This window comes from Phaseolus vulgaris, chromosome 8 (assembly GCF_051622355.1).
Source record: "Phaseolus vulgaris cultivar YP4 chromosome 8, ASM5162235v1, whole genome shotgun sequence".
NCBI lineage: Eukaryota > Viridiplantae > Streptophyta > Magnoliopsida > Fabales > Fabaceae > Phaseolus > Phaseolus vulgaris.
In genome coordinates, this window is record NC_143505.1 from 35330360 (window position 1) to 35354367 (window position 24008).

The following is a 24008-nucleotide window of genomic DNA, read 5'->3' on the forward strand; positions in this document are numbered from 1 at the left end:
TCCAACAATGGAATTGTAATTTCTCAAACAAAGTATGCTTTGGATATTTTAGAGGAGAGTGGGCTCATGAATTCCAAGTCCCTTGACACACCTATGGATCCCAATGCTAAACTTCTACTAAGTCAGGGGAAGTCACTTTCGTATCCTGAAAAGTACAGGAGATTGGTTTGGAAATTGAATAACCTCATAGTCACTCATCCAAACATCACTTTTATGGTCAATGTGGTAAGTCAAATTCTAAACTCTCCATGTACAGGACATTGGAATGTTTCTATTTGCATTCTAAAGTACAATAAATGAACCTCGATAAAAGATTTGATATATGAACACAATAATCATACTCGAGTCGTGGGATACTCAGATGTACAATGGGCAGGCTCTCAAACTGATAAGAGATTCACTTCCGAATAATGTGTCTTTATTGGTGGCAACTTGATTTCTTCGAAAAGCAATAAGCGAGGTGACATCAGTGGTGGCGGCTCCGATGAGGCAGCGGGGCGGTGGCTGGAAAATAACAATGAACAGTGGGTTCACCAATAAAAATTGAACCCTAACCCTATGCTCTAGATACCATTGTGGCAAACTTGGCCACAAAATTGACAGATGTTATGCCTTACATGGTCGTCCTCCTAAAACTATTGTGATTGCCCAAATTGCTCATGTGCAACCTTCTACTGTGGACCATACTTCATTTGATACCCCAGGCCAGCCTGCTATTTTCAATGAATTTCTTAAATGGTATAAGGATCGTCAGAACCCAGGTTTCACTGCTTCTGTTGCACATTCAGGTACATCTTTTGTTGGCCTCACTCAGTTTACTTCCCTTGGCCCTTTGGGTTCTAGATTCAGGTGTCATAGATTACATTACTGGTAATCAACCTTTTTTCTCTTCCCTATCTACTATGGGTTATTTACCTTTGATTACCATGGTAAATGGATTTAGGGTACCATCACATGGTGTTGATACAATTAATCTTTTTCCTTCTTTATCTATTAATAATGTTCTTTATGTTCTCAGTTAGGAGAGCACATTCGTAGTTCTTTTCCTAGTAGTGTCTCAAAACGTGCTTCATCTCCTTTTCGCTTAGTTCACTCTAACATTTGGGGACCAAGTCGAATTAAGTCTAATTTAGGATTTCAATATTTTGTTACTTTTATTAATGATTATTCAAGATGTACTTGGGTGTGCTTAATGAAAAACCGTTCTGAGTTGTTTTCTATATTTCAAATATTTTGAAATGAAATTAAAAAACAATTTGGAATTTCCATTTGAATTTTGCGCAGTGATAATGGACGTGAGTATCTTTCTTGTTCTTTTAAAAATTTTATGGCTTCTCAAGATATTCTTCATCAAACTTCATGTGCCTATACACCTCAACAAAATGGGATAGTTGAGCACAAGAATAGACATCTTGTTGAAACAACTCGTACTATTTTAATCCATGGTGATGTTCCTCAACATTTTTGGGGGTGATGTTGTTCCTAGTGCATGTTATCTCAGTAATTGCATGTCATCTTTTCAGTTTTAGATGACAAAATTCATCATTCTATTTTATTTCCACATGATCCTCTCCACTCTTTACCTCCCAAAGTGTTTGGGTCCACATGCTTCGTTCATAACTTTAGTCATGGTCTTGATAAATTATCTCCTAAGTCACACAAATGTGCTTTTTAGGGTTCACTAGATCACTAAAAGGATATAAATGTTTCTCACCTACTCTTATGTCATATTAAGAAGTGAACATTAAGCCTAACTAACCTCATAAAACCGGCTTATAAGGTGAGGTTTGCATCCACTTATATTCTATGAAATGTCTTAATCTTTAGTCGATATGGGATCTCCAATACAAAATGCATTGGCAAGAGTGTGTGGAAGCGAAGTATAAATCTATGACTTTTGCCCTTTGTGAACTTATTTGGACGACACAGCTTCCTAAAGATCTAATATTTGGAAAGGTTCTTGTACTGTCCAGGAAAAGCTCATTAATAATATTTGAAAGGTCTGGTCGAAAGGTCGAGACACCGTTATCTCACAAAAGTCAAATGTAATTAGAAAAAGATAAAAGAATAAAACAGCCTTGATATTGTACCAAAGCCCAATGGATAAGCCCAAAATATTAAGAATGCACTCAACAAATATAAGGTATAAAAAGTAAAAGCTCAATAAAGTTGATAAAGCCCAATAACAAGCAGTATGTGACTTGATTAACAGGTAAGTAGTGTTTTTTAGAGAAATTATAACTTAATCGAATTGATTCGGACTTTATCATCAGAGCACCTTGCAGGTACATCTGCCTGTCCGAGAGAGCCCAACTAAACATGTCCAAGAGAGCTTAAAGCAAACCTGTCCCAGAAAGCTCAAGCCCACCTGTCCGAAAAATCAAAAGCCCATTTGATCAAGACATTCACTGGAAGAAACCGGAAAGTCGTGGGGAGAAGACAAGAGAAGTTATTTTACTTTGTGATAAGCCCTCTAATTCTCATTTGAGACAAGCAAGTTGCCCTTCATATTGCCTCAAATCCAGTATTTAACAAGGGCCAAATATAGTAAGATAGATTTTCACTACATTCGTAAAAAGATTATATATGGAGACATTAATACTCAGCTTGTTAATTCCAGTTATCAGTTCACAATTTTCTTCACCAAATTATTGCAGAGGTCTTAAAATTGATTATATATGTAACAAGGTTGGTGCATATGATTTATATGAAAAAGCTTAAGGAGATTGTTAAATGTATTTCCATTATATGGGCCTAGGCCCATATCTATGTAATATATTGTACAATCTATATATAATATGTTTCTTGGTTGTGCTCAATAACACACAAGAATTCATTAATATGAGTATTCATCTTATGATCAACACAAATAGAACAATTTTAATGATAACAATTTTGGACCAAACTAAAATTAGAGCACAAACCCACAAAACACAAGCCTAAACCCTAACAGAAAATTATCTCAAACATACATCCAAATTTGCATATCCATTCTCCCCTACTAGGTAATTGGTACCCATGCATATATAACGAAAACATATAACTATCTAAATAGTTATGACCCACGCACAACTAAAAGTAACTATCATCCAAACACATAACTACCCCTCTAATCTAACTTCTTTCAATTGCTTTTTTTCCCTTTTGAAATAATGCAGCAACCTCAACAATCAATTACTAGTTTTGTATCTTTTAATAAGGTTAAATAAGCCAAACCTGCATAGAACGGTATAAGGTGCTAAATATGAGGTCCCAAAACCCAAAAGCCACATTCTCTCGAAGAGTTATAAGTGCTAAGCTCTGTAGCCATTGCTTGTACCTGAATAAATATAAAATGGGTTTATGGACGTCAATATTGTTCAAATAGATATAAACATTTACACAAAAAATCTATCATAAACTTGTGTATACAATCTAGTATAGTATCGCAAAAAAGGTATCAGAGCCTATAAATTAACTTGGTAATTGTCAAGTTTGGCAAGATATGTGGAGGAGGGGTATTGGGAAGTCTCACATTGCTTGTCTCAATTTTTGGAGTGTGGCTAATATATTTGTAGGACCACTTTGCTTAATTCCAATTGGTTTTAAGATGAAATGACTTAGTATCAAAGCCTATAGCTCAATGTTATTGATATCACATAACGAAAAATATTGGTAACCCCAAAATCCTTTATGAAAATATATCAAAAGTCATAACAAGTTATGGCAAAAGCATCAAGGACAAAAAAAAAAAATACATTATGTAACTAAAAAATATTAAAAAATGCATAAATATAATTGTAATTCAAAAATAATAAAGACAACCATATAATTAATAGTAATAGCAAGTCTAGAAATTCAAATAACAATACAGAAAGCTTATTTCAAAATTTGAAATCAAGATTCTCTCTAAGAACCCTCCCCTTATTTGGTTATTCTTCAGGGAGTTTGAGCTTCTTCTTTCTCCTTCTACGATGTTGGGGTCCTTGTGGTTTGGTTATTCCTGTTGTTTTGGTTGTTTTTTCAGTTTTTACAGGTTCTTATTTGTTGCTTTGCGTTCTTGGTTGTTCTTGTTCGCTTTCTCTGTAGTATGGGCCCTGATTCTGCAGGGTTCCAAATACCTTGGGGATGTTTACAAGATCATGGTGTCTCCAAACTGGTTCAACAATTTGTATGGGTTCAACGCAAAACTTTTGTGCAAGCCTTGAATAATGCCTGCAACATCCCATTGTCATAGTTGCCTTTATCATGCATCAAGGATGATATGGTTTCAATTCAGATTCCAAAAGAAGTATATTTGGTTGGTTTGGAAGATTGCAAGAACCATTTGCATGGGAGGTTGATCCTTAATAAGGGGGATAAACCTTTACTAAAATGAATTAAAAGAAAACGTGCTTCGAAAAGTGAGAAAATGTATAGAAAAGGTTTTATGGTCTTGTTAATCGTTTAAATATTTGTACAATTGATTAAATTGTTTCTGATGAGGTTCAAAACAACATAATTGGTTATCTCTCTAATAGTCGATTAAACCAAAGAGTTGGAAAATCATGTTCTAGGATATTAATCGATTAACATCTTTCATAATTGATGTGTTATATGCATTAATTGTAAAGCAGAAATAATCGATTAACACATGCCATAATCAATTAAAACAAAAAGTGTTGAAATTTCTTTTTAAGTTTAACTAAGAATAATCGATTAGCATCTTGAAATAATCTAATAATGCGTTACTATCCATCAAAGTTTTCAAAATTATATAAATAGAACTTCTATCTAAATCTTTTATACAACGATTACAATCACAAAATCAATTCAAATTGAGATACTCTAGGCAATTTTCATACACTCAAACTATTTATAAGATTTGAGATTCAAGGTTGTGTTGTTCAAAAATAAGAATCTTACTGTTCGCTTTTGTTGTGTAATTTTGGTAAACTTTTTCTTTGATGTTCTTGTTGAACTGTTCCAGTATTGTTTTCTTGTTGTTCAAGAGTTGATAAGGCATACATCCTCTTGTGTGATCAAAGTTGCTAAGACTAATATCCTCTTGAGAGTGTTCAATGGTTGATTTTTATTTTGTTTTGAGTTTGTAATTGTTGAGTGCTTTGTGCAAACTTCTTGAAGATAGTTGAATTAGTTATTCTAAGGTTGAATAGTTGAAACTCGATTAAAGATCATTGGATCTGAACCAGTATAGAACTTCTTATGCAATCTTCCTTTCCTTTATCTTCTTTTATTGCGTTGCATTTCAATCTTGTATCAATCTTGATTCCAAATCTAATTTCATTCAGTTTTCAAATTGAAAAGAGTTTTTAAAAAGAACTTAAAGGGAAATCTTTGTGAAAAAGTTTCAAAATCAATTCACCCTCTCCCCCTCTTAGTTTAGTTGAGTCACTCATTCTTTTCTAACAAAGAAGTCTCCTATAATAGCCTCATTTGTGAAGATAAGGAAAACACTCAAACTATTAGGTATTCTGAAGGTGATTGGGCAAGGTCACCAAGCAATAAACACTTCACTTCAGAGTACTTTGTTCTTGTTGGAGATGAGTTAATATCATGAAAACGTAAGAAACAAAATATTATGGTAAGGTCAAATGCAGAGGCAGAATACAAGACAATGACATTAGTCATTTGTGAGATCATATGGCTAAAACAACTCCTCAAAGAGCCTAAATTTGAAAGTTTCCAAATGCACGTTGTATGTGACAACTAGGCAACATTACACATTACTTCTAATCCTGTCTATCATAAGGGAACTAAACATATTGAGATGAATTGTCATTTCACAAGAGAAAAATTGGAGATTGGAAACATCACCACTAGATTTGTCAACTCTAATGAACAATTGCTGGCATGTTCATCAAGTCTCTAAGAGGAGCGATGATCAATTATATTTTGAAACAAGTTGGTTACATACGACCTATATGCTCCAACATGAGAGGGAGTGTTATAATCAAGGTTATCAAACCCTAGGTTAACTCATAAACCTTAACGAGTTTAAGGGTGGTCTACTGAAGGGTCACGAGTTGACTCGGGAGTAAACTCGTTTTTGAGTAAACTTGGAGCAGACTCAATCAAACTCGGTGAACTCGTAGCAAACTCGCGAGTTTGAGGCCGACTCACCGAGTTGTGAAAAAAAAAAGACAAAAACGGTGTGTTTCATTAAGATTAGATTAGAATTTAGGGTTTCTTTACCTAGTTCCATACTTCACGTTCACGGTCCCTCGTTGCACCCCGCCGCTCATCGTTCACGCCACCGCCACTCACCGCGCATCGTCCACGCTACCTCACTGCACCGCAGGTATTTTGTTGCTGGCATGCTTTGGGTTTTGCAGGGCTTAGGTTTAAGGTTAGGAAATTATGCCATATTGGGTTTAAGGTTAGGGATTTTTAAATTGGGTTGGGGCCTTTTAGCTGATTGGGTTTAGGGTTATTTTTAGGTTGGGTTTGGGAATTTTGGACAGATTGGGGATTTTTGGGCAGATTAGGATTTTTGGCAGATTGGGGATTTTTGGACAGATTGAGATTTTTGGCAGATTAGGGATTTTTGGGCAAATTGGATTTTTTTTTTAGATTTTTGGCAGATTGAATTTTTTTTTAGATTTTTTGCAAATTGTAAGATGTCTAAAAGTTGTTCAAATTCAGCATTTCCACTACCACCTAGAAGTAAGAATTATGTGGGAAATCGAACAAATATTGGAAGGAAAACATGGAATTATTCTTCAGGAAACGGAAAAAAAGTGAAATGTAATTACTCCTTAGACATTTAACGGAGGCATTTTCATATTCAAACATCATCTTGCCATAACTAGATAAGACTCTGAACCTTGTGTATCAGTAGCAGAAGAAATCAAAGCTTTAATGTTGAAAGTTGTCTCAAAAGCTAAAGATGCCTCAATGAAGAAAAGAAAGTTCAATATCCTTGGACAAATGGATGGTGTTGCTTTAGTTATTTTGTTGGTGTATGAACTTGTTTATTTCAATATTATGGAATTGCTATCATGAATTTTATTTTATTTTGTTAAATTTTTTATATGAAGTAAACTCTTATGAGTCTACGAGTCGGGTTTATAGGCCTCCCACGAGTCTGAGTAGACTTTCAAGTCTGATAACCTTGGTTATAATTATAGAAAGAAGGAGTTGATATAATCAAGAATATTTAGATTATATATGTATTATTTGAAACATTTTATTTATTCTCGTGTCATATTTTAGCTATTAAAGATATCAAATCTCTCTATTTAATGTATTGATTCATTTTTTCAATATAAACAAAACACCTCCTGTTGTCATGGAAACATACGGTTTCAGCTCAATGTTTTACAATTCCCTAGAATTTAATAAGTTCTATTCAATCCCCCTTTCATGCTCGAAACTTATTGGTATGCATAGTTTGATTGAGCTATATCATTGAGAGCGTAAGACTGTAGGAGCCTTGAACTTTGCACAAATGGTTAGGTTCCTATACATTACCAATTAAAAGCTTCAGTGATAGGGATCTTACCATGCCACTAAAGTAATTGTTCTAATTAAGTGGTTTTAGGTAGAGGGAAAAAAGAGAACTAAGAGACTTTGAATAGTATTACTTGTGCACTGTTATGTATTACAATATGAAATATGATGAAACCTAAACTAAAGCCATCCTTGTTTAGATTAAGAATCCAAACTAAATACAAAAGAAAATCATAAAATATTAGAAAATTTCAAAATGAAAGATAATGTGTATATACACAAATATTTCAAGATATGATATTGATATTATGAGATATTCCCATTGTAACATAAAGTAAAAATATAGATTTTTGGCGAGAATATTCAGTAACAAAAAACAGAATAAAGCACCTTCCAAATTCTCTTTTTCCTGTTCCATAAGCTCGGACAGTTCTTATTGAAGAAAGTGTTTCCAGAGCAACCTGCATAGAAAAAATATTAATAATTAAAATAAGATTCCGGGCACTGTTTCAGAAACAATATCTACTGGTATAATATATATACATCATTTGCACAAGCTGTGAAATCTTGGATTAACTTTGCTGCCTTTCTCTGATACCTATTAAAACAAAAAAATACATGCTTCAGACCATCAGCAATGCAAAGGTGTAAATAAAACTAGAAGGGAAATATCTATGGTTAATTTAAATTTGTAAACATTTAAGCACATTTATCACCTTAGTCAGAACAGTTTTCCATCTTTAAATGCCCTAAAGAACCTTTCATTTCAAACAAGATGACTTATAGTAAAACCTTAAATTACATAAAGTTTATGTCAAAATATCCTAGACAAAGTTAAGACAACAGAATTAAAATGAAATCCATAAACAAAAAAACTAGCTGAGACAAACATGATGTATGTATGTCAGCAGCAATTTAATGGCTTAACTTCACTGCATAGAAATTATGCAATAAAATTGAACTTCAATTTATAAAAATTCATTAAGCAAACGATAAAAAAAGGATATGCATGGTAAGCATTAAAGAAAACAACTACAATGCCAATCAAAGCAAAGGAAAACACAATAAAAATGGAGAACATGGGTTGTTTTGCAAAATTTATACAAGCAAATTTAGCTTTTGAAGCTGGACTCGTGAGTGTTATTCAGGCTATTGATATCACTGATCAAAAAATTTGGCCAGCTCTTTGGGTGGAGACGGATTCTTCACTTACTGTGAAAGCTTTGTATGCTAGTTCTTTAGTTCCTTGGAAATTACGGGTATACAGTTTATATTTTCACACATTTTTAGGGAGGGAAATAAGTGTGAAGATAGCTTAGCTGTTTATGGTCTTAGAACTTTATTTTTTACTTGGTGGGATGGATAGCCTCCTTATATTGTCTCCGATTTCTGTACAAATAGATGTGGCCTCCCACATTACAGATTTTCTTAGTGGGTTTCGATTTGGTCCCGCAACTTTTGTATTTTTTTTCTATTAATTGTATCAAGAATTCTGCATGTGATTGGTACAAATTATAGTGCTAACTTGGTTAGGATTGTAACCTTGTATAGTGATGCGATAGCATTCTTTCTATTGATTAAAAAAATTATGGATATGTATATATGTAGAAATAAATATAATCAAAGGAAAAAATCGAAGCTTAAGAGAAATTCAATAAAGCACAAAATGTTTTACGGATACAAAAGTAATTTCACTATTATAATAGAAAAATAGATACAAACAGACAGGGAGACAGGAGATCTTATAAAAAAAATACAAAACAAAAGAGAACCAAAAGACGTAAGAAAATAATGAAGCAAAGCTACAGGTTTAACATAAAGGGGAAGATGTTACCGATGCTTACTGTACATAAACCAAGAAAATTGCAGATAAAATAGAACAAATCACCAAGGCAGATAATGCTAGAGGCCAAGATAAAACCATCAAATTAAGTATTGCTCCAATTCCCTATATATAAAATAAAAGAACAGATAATACTAGATGGAAAGATAAAGTCATCAAATTAAAATAACAGATTAATATGTAATGTAAGAATTAACACCTGACAAGTGTTGCGTAATATCAGCTGAAGATCATTTCCTATTGCATGGGATAGTCTTTGACAATCTGCTGTGAGCCTGCTTGTCAAGTCACCAACCCTTTCTTTATCAAAATAGGAGATGTCCTACATCACAGATAATAACAAACATAGGCCATAGATTAACCAGAGGAAAAGAAAGAAATAGCAAAACATATAAATAAATAACCAAAAAAATTCTAAATAATGCCCACTAGTGTTGTATATAATGCATACCTGAAAAAGAATTGTGGTATATAAGTTTTCTCGTAGATGCTTTACCTGAAAAATTAAGCATGGAACATTGGATGGTGACTGGTGCTGTCAATCTTAGACAACAATGGTACTTTAAAGAAAAAAGCACAACATTGGAGTGTGAAAATGATCTGCCATAGCAATAAGAACTAAGAACCAGGAGAAGAGGGTAATCCCATGAAATTATATGGATGGAATAAACAATTCAGTCAAAGTAGAAAATTGAAGCTGTAGTAATGAAATGTGAACACAAAAAGGCAATGGAGAATTCCCAAGTGGGATGTCTTAATGGAAATGTTGGAGCAAGAGAGTAATGGATAACAAAAAGTTGTTAATTGTGCTATCTAGTAGTTTAACCATTCATTATTAAGCATTTTTTCTTGCTTACCCCGACATTGATCATGACATTTCCTGGCTTGAAATTTTTCCTCAAAAGAATGCATGAGAAAAACCCACACAAGAAACCGAAAAAAGTTCCAATTCATAAAATTACAATCAAAAGAAAGCTACACAAAAAAAAAAGAAAAAAAAAAACTCTCCCTTAGTTTAAACCTCCAAAACTTCTGAGCAAAAGGGGAGATTCTAATTGAAGTTCAAAATAACTCTCCCTTGACCTCCAAAACTAAGCCTAACTTAATGTTAATGAAAACCAATTAAGCCTTCTATTTGCATTAGTTCCCCACATAATTTGCTTTGTCGGCTAGACTTTGAAGTTCCTTTTACACCATTGTCATACCTGAGACATTGGTGAAAAGGCTAACATCCTTACCTAATAGTGTAACCACACAAAAAATATAATGAATCAGTGTATTAAACCCATAACTCATGATTACTCTAGAAGGAGCCATTAAGGAGCTAAGGTGATGGATAATGGACCTAGAGAGGAGTTAATTTACCCATGGTCCAGGGAGGGAACAGTGAGCAAAATGATACGAATGTTGAGCTGCAAAAAAGAAGAAATGGGGAATCCTAACCATATTGGTGTGGAAGAGGAGGGGAAAAAATACTATACAAAGTGGCTGCATTGTGTAGGACATTTCAGAGGCTAGGGTTGGGTGTTTCTATGGCCTTTCTCTTTTTTCCTTCTTGTTGTTTTAACATTGTTACACCTGGATGGTATACTTCTACTCTTGACAGTCTAGTCCGGCCCTTCTAGTACAATCTCAATAAGAAATATTCATCTCATATGTTCTTATCATAACAAATAGTATTCTATTTTGATGAATTGATGATTTCATCTAAGTAATCGAACAAAAGATGATCTACCTACAAGTCATCATAATATCATAATAAAAAACATCTATTCTACAAAGCAAGATCTTCAAAACATATAGAACATAAGAAGACTCTACCAAAACGAGCAAAATGCACAAGATGCACTACAATACACAAGACATGAATTCATTTGAATTTGTCAGACCATCTACAGCATACAGAACTGACTCACGTCTGCTTATGAAGATTCTGACACAACAGTGCACCAGTAGACAAAGCTTTCTAAATGTGTATGCTAGATATGTTGTCAATACAAGAAAATGATTATCAGAGTGAAAGTTGCTTTAAGCACAGCAAGCTGAATGTAACACAAAAGATGTTAGCTAAAAGGCTACAAACTCTTAGCTCTAATACATTCAACAGAAGATCAACACACCAACTAGCAATAAAAGTGTCTTTCTATGCAAGAAAAAAAACTGACGAGAGAATGCAAAATGCATATATTGCATGCAATGTCGCTATAATTAGAAGTGCTAAAAATCTCTAAGTGTTAGACCATCTGATAGACAATATTCAGAGAGTGATTTTCTTTGTAAAACCTTCACTTTTATGAAGTTATCTTGCTTTAAGGAGAGCTTAGATTTTGTATCCTCTCATAAAGAGATTTTCCTTTTACTCAAAAACAGCTTATCTTTGTTTTAGCCATCAGTAACACTCATAAAATACTTGTGAAAGCCAGAAGTGGCTTAGTTTCAAAGAATACTTGTGTTTTTATCTCCGAAGAAGAAAAGGGTGATAACCAAAAGTGACTTTGTGTACTCTTATGAGTCAGGAGTGGTAGTGAGAATACTTGTGCAATCAGTTTGATTATAATAAAACCCTTTTTAGGAGTTTTTAAAGGAGAATTGAATATAGTTCATTTTGACTGAACAAGAATAAAAAAAACATGTTTTCATTGTTATTTCTACTATACATTTATATTGCACATTTATATCCTTGCACAATTTTTTCAAAAACATTTTGAAAACATTTTCGAACTAGTAGACGATAGTATGAGACCGTCTATTCATATTTGTCTTTTGAAAAACTTCGTGAAACAGTTTTAAGTGTAAATTCAACCCACCTTCTAGGGCTCACATGTTATGTCAAACTTTCCAAGAATTTGTGAAGTATCACTGCTCATAGGGAATCTAGATCCCCAGTACTAGACCAACACTAAAAGCTCAAATACCTTGTAAATACTTTACCAACAAACTATACATCATGTAAACCCAATAACAACAAGAACAAACCCTATCTACTATCAAACATTAGCCTGGGAATTTCCCTAGAAAAGCTCCACTGATTGTATTATCTGGCATAAAATTCATAATAATTCATAGCAATAGTAGAGGCATGATGGACAAGTAAAGAAAACTGTCCTGCATATGAAAGTTGATCCATCCGAAAATGTTAATTGAGATTTGAGAAAGGGCTGAGATCAAGAAAGACTTACCAAGGTTACATTCAAAATTCCAAAGCAGCCACTTCGTAGGCCACTGAAATTCAAAATGGGAGAACAAAATTATGACCCACTCCATCTTAATACTAAAACATATGACAAATAGCCCATATCAAGACTAAGCAATAAATAGAGTCAAAGTGTTCCTTGTTTAGAGAATGGTAGAATAAACATATAGAAAAAAGCATTAGGCACTTCACACAAGGTTTAACAATTAGGTCATGTGTTTTCAAAGTTCAGATATCAGTAGTATCTTATTTTAACTATAAGTGGCCCTAGTTACTGAGAACAAGCTCCCTAATTACTTTAGGGTGTATTAAGTCTGTCCTGTAGGACCTTGATAACCATTTTACTAACCATTGTAGAGATATCAGGAAGAATGACTAAAAAAAATAGGTTACAGAGAAACAAAGCTCTAAGAATCACCTGCATATCCCTGATGTTAAACACAAAAGAAGCAAAAACAGTGCATTCCTAGAGAATGCCATAGTCTCACCACTCTGTGCTGAAAATATTGATGCTGCCAATATACTTGGCATGGAGATTTCTGAAAGCTGCAGCAGCAGAATAAATACTGAGAACTAACATAGATTAGGAGAAAATATGAAGCTACAGTGTTGCACGTATATCAAGTTGCACCAGTTATTTTAGGACAATAGTGCCTTTACCAACTCTTAATAAATAAAACTTAATAAACTATAAGAAACATAACTCAAATGGTGCTGAGTCTTTCTGGGGAAAACAGCTAGCTTGCTTGATAACATTATCTAGAAAACTGTGCATGGACCTTAGCCTACCCGCCTTCCTTGCACGAGGTCATAGTTCTTAAAAGAAGTGGCAACCAAGTGCACTAAGATCTTAGATTAGAGAGGCTATTTCTAGAGTGATCTCTGTAATTAGGTCTTAGATCTTCTTCGCAATAAAAAGAAGTTACGTAACCAATAACCAAGTGGAGGGGTTTTGGTGGACCATCTATCCCTCAATCATGCAATGGAAAACACTAAGATTGAACTTTTAGATAGTTAATAATGTCAGGGTCAAACTCTTTTATTGAAATGCATGGCAACACGTGATCAGTGATACAGTATTATACCACGCACTCGACTATAGAACTCCATTGAAACAAAAAGGGGGAACAAATATTGAAACAAAGGAATATGAATCTATTTAGAATACATGGACAATGTAAAGGTATTTTATATGATAAATTCATTGACTTAATAGTAATTACTTTAATTGGTAGATACTTCAAACTATAATATTGTTTTCCAAGATAGTACATGAATATTAAACTCATGAAATATATAACATTTCCCAGACAACATTGTAGTGCAGAATAACAAGTGTTATCCAAATTTAACCTACCAGACTTCTATAAAAGAAACAAACACTATTAAATATATAATCCGGTCACTGAAAGATATACTGGTATTACTTTTGTTCCACAAAGCTCACAGTACCATAAAAAATTATCAACTAGTTAACATCCCTGAGAACGAATTTATATATAGCAGTTAGAACTAAAGGAATATTAGCAACTTCTTGGTAACTAAATTATGCTCAATAAACCCACTAGAGTTGAATGTTACACTCTGCATAAGATTCTTTGTGTTTTGGCACAGTTTGCAAATAATAATTAAAATAGGTGTCTATAAATTTCTCCATAGTCATTCCTATTAAAGAAAAAATAAGAAGAAAAAACTGAAATATACTTTTCATATATTGTACAAATTTAAAATAAGAATTTTGAAAAAATTACGTGATAGAGCTTCTATAGCTTTTGAAGTTTGAGGTTAATTTAAGTTTACCGAGAAACTTGTTTTATTTTCTTGCTTCTCACGTAAGTGCTTGCGAAGAAGCTTTTCATACAAACTCTCACGGAATAGAAAGTAACTATTACAATTCACACTCACAGCAGCAATTACAAGGGACACAACCGCCACAAACGCGACCCGTCGCTCATCGGCGACCAATTCCCATATACGCCGGAGAGCAGTCAGCGCCGCCGTTGTCTCCACGCCGTCTTCCCGGAGCTCCGGCAAGGCCCACCAGCCTCCACTGGGTAGAATTGATCCCAAAAGCCCGACCCGTTTTGCGAACAGGGGACCGAGCTGGCACAGGGTTTTCGGGGCAATGATTCGGAAGGTTTCGGAGCGACCCGGGTGGGTGAAGGAGGAGAAAAAGTGGACTTGGGGTTTGGTAGAGATGTAGGGTACGAAGGTGTTCCATTCGGGAATGTGGGTTAAGTGAATGGTGGAGTGAGGAAAACGAAGGAAGTTTTGGCTAGAGGACATGATCATTGCTGATGTTTCTCTTCAGAAGCTATTACTATGAAATGTAAACAGACCATGGTAATTTCTTGCACTATTTTTCAGATTTATGGAATTTGTGAGAAGGAACAAATCCACCGAAGAGCTTTTCATACGGAATCATTATTTGAATATTTTAGGTTTTTTTTCGGTGTAATTTAAAACGAAAATTCAGAAAATAGACAAAAAAAAGTATTTATAAAAGTGGGTAAATAGCATAATACAATTTAATTATAAGAAAATCTGGAGTATGCAAATTCAATTTAAAATCGTATGGAACCAATACGCTTTTAATAAAAATAAAATTAAAATCTAAAAAATTTTAAAAAAAAATGGAGAAATTGTATATCATGTTTACGATTTTCAAATACATTCCTTATACTAAGTATATGCTTTTAAAATTTTTTATTTTATTATATATAGTTAAAGAAAAATAATTTTTTATAAAATACTTTTTTATTATATATAATTAAAGAATGATTGTATGGATTTTTATATAATATTTTATGATCAATCGGTAGAGTCATCTCTGTCTAAACAGAGTCACGTTCTAGAGCGAAAAGAAAACGAAGAAAAGAATCTGGAGGAGACAGATTAGAAGCGGAGCTTTCCAATCAGGTCCACCGACGAGAAAGTCAACCAACGGGAACATTTTGAGCCCACCATGGAGTCCGATAAAACCTAATCCCACCCACATCCGTGTTTAAAACCTTTCAACGTGATGAGGAACATTAGACAAGGACCACTGAGATCCGAAGGAAGTGATGGCCCCACTTTATAGAAACTCATGGAGATCATGAGGGCTCTCCAAGAAGCCAATGAGCAGTACAAACAAGAGCAGGAACGGATCTAGCAAGAAGCTAGAGCCGAGCAAGAGAGGCTACGAGCAGAAGCCCGAGCTAAGCAATGTGCTTTTGCAGGATCAACTGATGGAAGAGATATAGGCTTCCCGGGCAGCCAATGAGGAATTGTGCAAGACCAACAACGACTTGCACAAGAATCTACATCAGCGTGACCAACGTTCTACAAGGGAGCGAAGGTCGAATTTGCCCTTGAGAGATCGTCCCAAGCTATTATTGCAAGCGATCATGGATGAGCTTGTGCCACCGCACTACATCACATCCAAGATTTTTTTCACAAGGGTAGAAGACCCTGAAAATCATCTCACGGCATTCAATGCCCATATGATTGTTTTTGGAGGAACGGAGGCTATTCAGTGCAAGATGTTCATGAGCATATTCATAGGTACAACACTACAATGGTTCAGCGGGCTTCCCGATGGCCACATCACCTCTTTTGAGCAGTTCTCCAGACTGTTTAGAGAACAGTTCTCTGTCAACCAGGTCAAGCCTCCAATGTTGTATGACCTCTTCAACGTGAAATAGAGGGAGGGAGAGTTGTTGAAGGATTAGTTGAACAGATTCTGGGCACTTACAGTAAGACTCCAGACCCATGATGAAGTTCTCATGGTCACCTCTTTCGAACAAGGGATCGCGACAGGACCGTTCAACAATTCGTTGATAAGAAATCTGGCAGAGACATTCTCCGAGATACGACAACAGATTGTTGCCCACATCAACGTGGAGGATTGTAGCCATGAAGCGTGGCAGCTCGTCTTCGAGGCAGCCTAAGCCTAAGGAGAGCAGCCGAGCCTGACCTTTGAGGGTTAACGAAACCTCGGCCGATAAGACAATGGACTCGAGGTACACACCATACGTAGCCAAGAGAAACGAGCCTAAGGCGAAGGCCAGATGGGAGTTGGCATTTCGACCCAAGTTTTAAGTATCCTACAAGGAATTTCTAGGCATGCTAGAGGTAGTGGACAAGCTGAAGTTTCCTCAAAAGACTGACAAGAATATGGGGTTGCGAAAGGACGTCTGGTGCAAGTTCCACAAGGGGTTTGGGCACGACGTCGAGCGGTGCATAGCCCTGGGTCACCAACTGCCGAGCTTGGTGAAGGAGGGGTTCTTAAAGGAGTACCTTGAGTCTGATCAGGAAGATCCAAAGGGAGAAGTTGCTCTTAGGGACCAAGTACACGAGATCCCAATCAATGGAGAGTTGACACCATCTCAGGAGGATTCTCTGAAGGAGGGAGCTCTGCTTCCAAATGTAAGCGATACGCGCGAGTAGTGATGTCTCTGGAGGCAAGGAGGCATGACCATCCACCAGAGCTCGATCTCTACTTCACAAGCTCTGACTTGGAAGACGTGATTCCACACGAGGATGATCCAATGGTCATATTTGTTGTCACCGTGGGAAGGAAGGTACATAGAGTTTTCATTGACCAAGGAGCTCGGCAAATGTGATGTTCTGGCCAACGTTCAACAGTTTGTAGTTGTCCCCCGACTAGCTGAGGCCATATGATGGGTGCTTGGTTAGCTTCGCGGAAGATCAGGTGGAGGTGCGAGGGTACATTGAGCTGAGGACGACTTTTTCTGATGGCACCTCGACTAAGACGGTTACTGTGAGGTACATTGTGGTTAATGCATCTTCAGCCTATAACTTGCTTTTGGGGTGACCTTCCCTAAACAGGTTGGGTGCAGTAGAAGATGGCCCGGAAATGCTACGAGAGTAGCTTGGAAAACAGGAGAGGAACCTAAGCAATCACTATTCAGGCAAGAGAGCCATAATGGATTGTGGAGGCTGAAGACGCCAACGAGAGGCGACTTGGGCCTACTGGTGAGGTTCAGGAAAGGGAGATAGAAGGAAATAAGTTTAAGTGGCCATTGGTGATACGATAGATGAAGTATCTCATAGTGGCCATTGAATACTTCACTAAGTGGATTGAAGCCGAGCCAGTCGCACAAATAACTGCTCACAAGGTGCAGTATTTTGTGTGGAAAAACATTATATGCCATTTTGGGATCCCTAGACACCTGGTGTCCGATAACAGAACCGAATTTGCAAGTCAACAATTGTGTAAGTTGTGCTTGGAGCTCGGGATAAAGCAAATATTTGCCTCGGTAGAACACCCCTAAACAAATGGCCAGGTTCAGTCAACCAATAGAGTCTTGCTGAGAATGTTGAAGAGGAGACTAGAGAAGGCTAAAGGAACTTGGTCAGAAGAAGTTCCTCAAATTATGTGGGCTTATCACACCACTCCTTAGTCAACAACTAAGGAGACGCCCTTCAATTTTGTATATGGGTCAAATGCCATGATACCAGTAGAGATCCAAAAGAGCTCTCCTCGGTTCCAGAACTTCATTATTGAAGAGTCTAACAAAAGGAAGGAAGGTGGACCTGGATCTGCTAGATGAAGTGCGTGAACAGGCCCGCATTAACTCAAAGGCTCTATAGAGAAAGGTGGAGTTAAGGAAAAAGACCAAGGCGAGACCTCGGCAGTTCCAAGTTGCCGACTTGGTCATGCGAAACGCCCATCCCTACCAGTTAGAAAACAAATTACCTCTAAAGTGGATTGGCCCGTTTCGGGTAGTCGAGGTGCTCGGGAATGGAGCATACAAGCTAGAAACTCTAGAGGGGGGAGCCATTCCTCGAACGTGGAACGCGACAAATCTTAAGTTTTATTTCAGCTAAAATATCTTGTTTTAATGCTTTCTTTCTGAACAATGTGATGTTTAAGGTGATGCTTTTTTCCCTTTGGAGAGTTTTTTAACAAGGTCAACTAATGATAAGTTTGTTCTTGAAAGATGGTGCATTAGTTTTGTTTATTTGTTTAGAGTTAACACATGATAAGACGACTTATCTCGGTAAGATTATCCGAGTAGGCGCCCTGTGTGTAAGTTGATTATCTATTGACAGATAAGACGACCTGTCTCGGTAAGATTATCCGAGTAGGTGCCCTTTGTGTAAGTCGATTATCTATTAACAGATAAGACGACCTGTCTCGGTAAGATTATCCGAGTAGGCGCTCTGTGTGTAAGTCGATTATCTATTGATAGATAAGACGACCTGTCTGGTAAGATTATCCAAGTAGACACCCTGTGTGTAAGTTGATTATCTATTGACATATAAGACGACCTGTCTCGGTAAGATTGATCGAGCCAACGCTCTTTGATACAAACCAAAGCAACCAGCAGATGACTAAGGACACATCAAGCATCTCACAGAAAGGTAAGTCATCTCAGTATACAAAGTCGAGCCTCACCAAACCTCGAGAAAGCATCAACGGAAGAAGAAGTTATAAACAAGAATATCATAAGTTCTTCCTTCTGGTCTTTTCCACAAGAGAAAAGTTATGTAAATAAATTTGGCTCACTTTAGGGGTCCAAATAACAAAGATAGGCTAGAATAAGGTGCCTTTAGCATAATAAGGGGTGTAGGTATCATTTTAGCTTGTTCCTAGTCTTTTAGGAAGACATTGTGACCTAGTTTATAAAAGGACAAGCCTAGGATGCGGGATTGACTTAGTCAAACCCTAAGATTGCCCCTTTTTTCCCTTTTCCCATCCTACCCTTCTTGCTTGTTTTCCAAGGCTCCTTCCCCTATAAATAGGAGGCCTACCCATTGTATTTTACATGTTGAAATAAATAGAAGAAAAGTTACTCTAAACAAATTGTGTGAGGTGTTAATGAGGCTTGATTCCTCTTAGCATTTAGGTCTTATCTTGTGAGTAATTAAGAGCTCTCAAGTGGTGGCTAGCAACACTTATCTTGGAGGCCAATCACACTCCAAGTGGCGTGTTCCCATTCTCAAATCCATCACATAAGCTTTCTCCTTCCTTCATTTCTTCTTCCATTTGTCATTCCACTTTTACTCTTGTGTTATGTTCTTACTTTGTTTCATTCTTCTATTCGACAATTCTTATTTGTCTTTCCTTTTCATGTTCTTTGATTCTGCATCAATTGGCATCATATTCACCTTGTAATTGTCTTTTCCTTTTGCTCTTGTGAAGTGAACCTTCGCACTTACTTAACCACTTGGTTAAGTTCATGTCCAGTGGGGATCTTCTTAGAGTTCTCACCATATTTTTGCTTAAAAATCTCAACCTAAGTAAAGTGTCACACCATAAAATGAACAATCCTAAAATCAACTCACATCACTCTTTCTGTAAATTGATTATCTATAGACAAGTAAGACGACCTAGCTCAGTGTCAGTATGACCACCGAGTTCAGGCGCTCTGCAATTTGATTTGCTATAACTAAGTTGTTTGGCTCAGAGCAAGGTAAGACGATCTAACTCAATGTGCGAGCGATCACCCAAGCTAGGCGCTCTGCATATGAGTATTATGACTAAGTTGTCTAAGTGTATGGTAAGTTGGGCTAGCTCGTTGAGAGAACGATCACCCGAGTTCATGCGCTTTGTGGAATAATTAAGTAATGCGCAGTGGAATTGTCTGCTTATGCTTACGATATATTGGGGTTGACTCGATATATGAATGAGTATCAGAGTTCAGATACCCTAAGAGACAAATGAATCATTCTTAGTGCAAGATGAGAAGACAAAGCTCAGAAAGGTGCAGGTATGCGAAGCAATGCTGGGCGAGGTCAAGGTATGTGACCCTTGCCCAAATTTGTGAAATACACCCATGTACGTCGAGAATGAGCATCGGCTCATTGTGGCTAAGGTGTATAGTTCATCAAAAGGTTAGTTCTTTGATAACCCCATGATTTCTCATGCTCAGTTTGTGCGATGAATTCTTGTTATTTTTGTTACTTCATGCTCAGAGAATTAGCCTAAGAGTTAAATGATATGTTAACAATAGTTGTTATACTTAGGCTAGTCGAAATTTACTAAGTTAAATAACGAGGCATACACTGGCTTAAGCTAGTCGAGTTTAACTAAGTTAGATAGTGAGGCATACATTGCTAAAAACATTCACAATCATCATGCATAAGGTAAAGGTGCTGATAAGAGTAAAGTACTACATTGTTCAAATGTTAAGAAAGTTAACATGTTCTACACAAAAGCTTTTAATCCCTTAATTAATGACCATGGTTTTACCTAGGCCGAGTTGAGAATAGTCAATCTCGGGGTGAAGCCCTGATTCTTGTGCAATCGCTACCTCGAATCCCACAAGGTAGGATTGGGCAGCGTCCATCTTAAGTTCCTCAATAGCTTCAGCGAGGTCCCCATCCCTTCGGGTCAAGTCTCCCTTTAGTTTCTCGTTTTCAGCTGAGAGTTGGCTCCATTCTTCAGCTAAGCATGCGAACTCTAGAGCCCGGTCCTTGGCTTCCTTCGAATTCTCAGCTTGGAGTCGTTTGGCCTCTTGGAGCAGGTTGTGTGAATTTTGGAGTTCAGCTTGGAGTTGTTCGAGTTTACGACGAAGCTCCAAATTCTCTTTGGTCTATTGATTTTTTGTTGCCTGTCGAACCCTTGTCTTCAACACAACCAAGCACCCCATAGCAAACGTTTGCCCCATTTGCTTCACGGCGTCCCAATAAAGGTTGGCTTCATCCTAGGCCATGAGTCAATCTTTGTCATTGATGAGCATATATTTATTCACACTTAATAACTTTAATCATAAATTATTGGACTATAATAATAAATAAATCCATTATTTTAATTAATATTCATATAATTGGGTTTATTTGGGCCTTAACTATTATTTTTGTTAATTTTGTGTTTTAGAGTAAAAGATCTGAAGGAAGTGTCTACCTCTGTGAATGGGCCAAATATGAAAAAGTCCAAGTTGCTTCTTTGAATCAAAACAGGAAACAAATTATAAGGAGAAGAAAGAGAAAACAAAAGCTACAATATCTCAGAAACAAAACTGGAAGCAAATCTTCTACAAAATAAAAAGAATTATGAAAAGTTGGAAACTGTCAACAAAATCTAAACTACAATACTTTCCCAAGATCCTTGGAGTAGAAAAGCCTATAAAAGGACACAAACATCAAGGAGAAAGGGGAGCTTCATAAGGTTTTCTTAGTTTCTTTTATTCTTTGTAATTCTTTTGCCTCCGCATGGAAAGTTAAACCTTTTGGTCAATTCCTTTGTGATTCCCCATTGAGTTTTGAGGTTTTGATCAATAAAAGTTCCATTTTTCAATTCTTTATAGCAGTTGTTTTTATTGTTTAATCACCTAGAAAACTAGTTTTTGTGAGAGGTTGTACTTGAACGCATGATTGAGAGTTTTCCTTATCTTAAACTTTGGTTTCTAAGTTAATTCGTATTGTTGTAATTAATTTCTTAGGTGAATGATTCAATAGGAAAGAGATAAGAATTCCCATGGAGTATACGCATGGAACAAAATGGGTATTAATTAAAACGATAGACGCATGCTTTATTGGTGAGCTTTAGTTGAATTAGGTTGGTGCATGTTCAATCAAGTTTAGCTCTGTTTGAGGATTGAGAAAGGAATAATCTTTAGAGAACCTGTGAGGAATTCATTGGTGGAAATCATTCATAGTGATCAAAGTTCTACAAAAGTTTATGCAGAAGAAGATGAGCAGAACATCACCTTGGAGAAGCTGGAATCCTGTCCAGAAAAACAACCGATTGATTCTGCGAAACAACCGAATGAAATTTTGCAACAGGAAGAGCTGCCAAAGGAATGGAGAATTCCATGGGATCTTTCAATGGAGAACATCATTGGATGCAAATGGGTTTTCAGAAACAAGCTGGGTGAATCTGGAGTAATTACAAGGAACAAGGCAAGGCTTGTGGTTAAAGGTTATAATTGTTGAACCTTGTGGTGTTCAAGTTTTGAAGAATCCAAATCCTTTGAAGGATGTTGAAGCCTCTGCTATGCTTGATGTTGTTGTGCTGGTTTAAGCTTTGTTATGGGGTAGTTTATATGTTGTAATCCACCCTTTAATTAAATCTAAAGCATTAGCATTCTCAATCTTTGTGAAAGTAAAATGATTTCAAACTAAGTTAAAACAACCGATTGTTTTGTCGAAACAACCGATTGTTTATACTTAGGTGTTTTGAGAAAAAGATTGAAAACTGTTTTGAATGGTTGAACTGTTAAGTACCAAAACAACCGATTGATTCGAGAAAACAACCGATTGTTTGTTTTGGGACCATAACAGAAAAACTGTTTTCTCTTTGACTAAGCTTTAAATATTTTAACTGCTTACGCTCCAGTCATTAAATGTTTTGACCAATCTTTTAATGCAATTTAAGAGTTTGTTAAGATTTGATAACAAACTACATCTTTGAATAAATTCAGAGAAACAGATTTGACAATTAAGAATCTTTGACAAAGTTTTTCCAAAGAGTTTTTCAAAGTGCTGAGATTGCTAAGAGTTTTGTGATTGATCAAAGTGTTGGAATAGGATTCTGCTTGTATTGATTTCAGATTATCTTCTGTAACAAGTGTAATCCTTGTACTATGTTGAACAATTTGTTTCTGTGTTTGCTGAGATTGGCTGTGTGTTCTTGAGGTGTTCAAGATCAACAATCTTAGTGTTGGCCAAGGAGAGTGTGTTTCTTGAGGTGTTCAAGGTCATTCTCTTGGTTGTTGTGTAAGTGATCAAGTGGTGATTGCTTAGTGGATTTCCTCAGGGTTCTGAGAAGACTGGATGTAGCTCTGGATTTGGAGTGAACCAGTATAAACAACTGTGTACAATTTCTCTATCCCTATCTCTTTAAATTCAATTTTGTCAATTAATAACTGGTATAAACAACCGATTGTTTCGGTAAAACAACCGATTGTTTTTCCAGTATTGTGCTTTTGCTTTATGTTTTGAAAAACTGAATTCTTAATGAAGGTTTTCTTGAAGTATTTTTCATTCTAAGCTTAAAAGTTTACTAAAATCTTTCTTAAACAATTCATCCCCCCTCTCGTTTAAGGCCATAAGTTCTAACAATTGGCATCAAGAGCTTGGTTCTTGAAAGTTGTTCAAGTTGATCAAAAATCTTTTTTATGGCTGGAAAACTATCTTTTGAGGAAGGTGCTTCAATCTACAAACCACCTTTATTCTGTGGATTGAATTATAACTTTTGGGAAGCAAGAATGAAAATCTTTATTGAATCTATTGATCAAGGAATTTGGGATTCAATTGAGAATGGTCCTTACATTCAAAAGTTCAAAAAGGATAATTCTTTCATTGCAAAACCTTTGTCCAAATGGACAAATGATGAATGTAAGATGGCCCAGCTTGATCGGTCTGCTCAAAACATTATAGCTTCTGCACTAGATACTAATGAATTTTTCAGGATATCAAAGTGCAAAACTGCTAAGGAAATGTGGGAGACACTCAAGGCTGCTCATGAACCAAAGGAAGCAATGACAAAAAGTCAAGCAAGAAGGAAGAGAAGGCAAAATAAGAAAAGCCTCAATCTTTGCTTCATGGCCAAAAAGGAGGATGACTCAAGCAGTGTAAGTTCATCAA

General features: G+C 36.1%; 1 protein-coding gene across 21 annotated transcripts in view; it reads right to left on the bottom strand.

The window, feature by feature from the left end:
• LOC137824063 (ABC transporter B family member 26, chloroplastic) overlaps nt 1–14901 on the bottom strand; it is a 36631-nt gene extending 21730 nt beyond the window's left edge. For 3 of the 21 annotated variants that reach the window (XM_068629504.2, XM_068629503.2, XM_068629502.2), the window contains exons 1-9: nt 14373–14866; nt 12886–13013; nt 12454–12496; nt 9726–9770; nt 9474–9596; nt 9276–9379; nt 7975–8029; nt 7822–7892; nt 3217–3319 (exon numbers count right to left, since the gene is read on the bottom strand). In XM_068629504.2, coding sequence (XP_068485605.1) covers nt 3217–3319; nt 7822–7892; nt 7975–8029; nt 9276–9379; nt 9474–9596; nt 9726–9770; nt 12454–12496; nt 12886–13013; nt 14373–14759 — 1059 coding nt within the window. In that variant the 5' untranslated portion in view covers nt 14760–14866. Of the gene's footprint in view, nt 1–2278; nt 2369–3216; nt 3320–7821; nt 7893–7974; nt 8030–9275; nt 9380–9473; nt 9597–9725; nt 9771–12453; nt 12497–12885; nt 13014–14372 lie in introns of those variants that run through there. The other 18 variants (XM_068629500.2, XM_068629495.2, XM_068629501.2 and 15 more) reach the window with 15 other exon arrangements.
• Between the last annotated feature and the right edge of the window lie 9107 nt (nt 14902–24008).